The sequence below is a fragment of the Polistes fuscatus genome, unplaced genomic scaffold, assembly GCF_010416935.1.
Source record: "Polistes fuscatus isolate 324 unplaced genomic scaffold, CU_Pfus_HIC Scaffold7, whole genome shotgun sequence".
Classification (NCBI taxonomy): domain Eukaryota; kingdom Metazoa; phylum Arthropoda; class Insecta; order Hymenoptera; family Vespidae; genus Polistes; species Polistes fuscatus.
Window position 1 is genome coordinate 2,042,374 of NW_025113151.1, and position 2,708 is coordinate 2,045,081.

The 2,708-nt window shown below is 41.0% G+C and overlaps 1 protein-coding gene across 1 annotated transcript in view; it reads right to left on the reverse strand.

The window, feature by feature from the left end:
* Positions 1 to 521: 521 nt before the first annotated feature.
* The window catches only part of LOC122524222, a 4,025-nt gene continuing 1,838 nt past the window's right edge, over positions 522 to 2,708 (reverse strand). The window contains exon 5 of the mRNA XM_043646361.1: positions 522 to 2,708. This exon is cut by the window's right edge and continues 47 nt beyond it. Coding sequence (XP_043502296.1) covers positions 1,087 to 2,708 — 1,622 coding nt within the window. The 3' untranslated portion in view covers positions 522 to 1,086.

A 2,708-nucleotide genomic window follows, 5' to 3' on the forward strand; every position in this document is an offset into this window, starting at 1 on the left:
ATTAAAATTCTTTCGGACTTTCACTTTTCTCTGTCACGAAGTTGTCGAGCCTCGAGAAACACCGTTCTTTGGTTAACACGTTCTTCTTCTCTATAACTTCTTTTTTATTTATTTATCTGTCTGTGTGAATATGTGTGTGTGTGTGTGTCTGTGCGTGTGTATGTATGTATTTACACACGTACAATCCAGTCTCTCCCATCTTTGGCACAAAAGCTGTGATCGACTTTACATCGGAGTTTCTCGATAGAAGGAAAGACGAAGGAAGATAATCGTAAAGAAAATAGAAAACTGTGTGGTATGTACAAACTTTTCATCAATGTACATAATTAATAATGTTTTTTTTTGTCACTTCGTACGAAAGCTCGCGTATACATAGAACAAATGAATTAAAACATCGATTACGCAATCATCATCTTAAAATATTACAAAAATAGTTAACATTTTTTTCCTTCGAAAATATAATCATAATAATGAATAATTGAAAATATTATTTACAAGACGCAAAGATATGATTTTTTTTGTTTTGTTTAAATTTATATTTTTTTAATTACGCATCACAGATCATAAAAGGCGTTTATCTAATTTGTAAAATCACCCTTAACTCCTCGCCCACCCACCCACTCGTCAACCCTGTCGACCAATTAATTATCCTACGCTTTAGCAAACAAAAATTCTCTCACGTTAATAACGAGAACGATAGATGGGTCATAAAATTATTTATAGCGTTTTGAAAAATTTTTTTTACGTGCGGTCCCACTCGCAAATGCATTGCACGCGTAAGTGGAAAGAAGGAAAGAAAAATAAAATAGATAGAAAGAGACACAGTGATAAACGTAAAGGTAGAAAGAAATAGAAAGTGATAGAAGGTTTTATGACTTATCGGCATCGTATAATTTCACTGGTGCATATTTTCATAGCCCCGAGTATACACCCTCCCACACACCTCCCCCTCGTTTAAAAGAAAATAAACTTGATCATTTCGTGGCCGAGAATTCGAAGGACAACGCACACGCATACGTACACGCACACGCACACGCGCAAGCACAAGCACAAGAAGAACAAGCACACTTTAGATGTTCATAGTGTTCACGTGAGAGGAAGAGTTCGATGATCTTCGACGAATGTAGGTGACCCGTCGAGATTTGGATGAGAAATGGGTGATGGAACGATCCCAGTTGCGTCACTTTCAACGTCACCCTCGACTATTTCACCCTCCCCGTTGTTGGATAACTCGCGCACATTACCCGGCAGATAATCCTTCCAACTTCGAAACAAATATCTCGTGAATTTTCTCAATTGACGAAATTTACAATACGTGGCACCCTCCGCGGATTCCAATTGTTGGGTTTGAATGAGGAAACCTTTTTCCTTAAAGGTCTGTTCGAGTTTTTCTCTTTGAAGTGATTTCCTAGTTTTTCGTTTGCGCCGACCATCATCTTGGCTGTTCGAACGTTGACAAACTACCGGAGGTTGGACTCTCTCGCCGGATGCATTTAAAAATGCTCCCGCCGATGATCCCGATTGGCCGGCTTGTTGTTGAAGGGCTTCCCGTGGAAAAAACTCGTAACCTCGCATACTTTTGTCACCTGTGCCACTGTAGTATCTGAAGTTACCACCTGAATCCACCGAGAGACTTTTCTTCTCTTGCAAACTCGGTTTGGCACCACCGGTGAATTTGAACTTGCATATGCTCACCTCGGTAGCAGGATTGTTGTTGTTCTCCGATGGCATCGGTGGAATGAAGATAGCCGAACGTTTCCGTTTCGTTGGTTGTCCTTGCTGTTGAGCAACTGGTGCATTCCTCTTAGGTCTGGGTGATAACGGTGCTGGAACTGGAACTGTTGAGGGTTGTGGTGTCGTCGGTGTTGTCGGTGACACCGAACTCGAACTTTTCGTGTCCATCATCGAGTAGATCGATTTGGGTACTATTTTCTGTTCTTTTTGAGAATATTCCGTCCCACGTGGGAAACACTTGTCATTCTGTGCCATTTTTTGATAATACAGTAACTGCGATTGTAAAGCCATAGGATGAATGAAGACACCAGCGTTCGGGAAATACACGAATCCTGGATTTGGTGTAACCATTGGATCCGTAGATCCATCCGATCCATGATTCACGTTGTTGTTATTATTATTGTTGTTAACATGATTCGTTGAATCTGCTAATCGATTTGCAGAGTTTGGAAACGTCGTGCCCAAACACTCGACGTCTTCTCCATCGCTCGAGGCTTCGCTTTTAACTTGTCCAGACTCGTAAACGTTTCCATGTTTCCGAAGCAGTCTGATCTTCAATTGATTGAGATCTCTGATGCAGAGATTCAACGGTTCGTCTTGTTCGTTGGTAGTATCCGTCAAGACGAAATTCCGCCTGGTCTCTTGGGTAAGACGTTTTTCTAAAAGACTACTAATCCTATTCTGAACATCAGTACGTTGGAAGGGTATCTGAGGTGGTAACTGATCCCGACAATCAGGTTTCTCTTGAGGAGAGAGTCTTTTTTCTTCGTGACCAGGTGTTCCAGGTAATATGGTCCCATAATTCTTGTAAATCAAATGACAAATGTCTGCCTTTTTGGGTTTACGTCCTCTCCGAGGTTTACTATTGTCCAACGTTATTTCACCCATGTATGGTAGATCGGAATATTTCATAGGTGGTCTCGTGGTAGATGTTTGCTGAGAGGGTTGTTGAACATGTCCGTGATTATGATTAT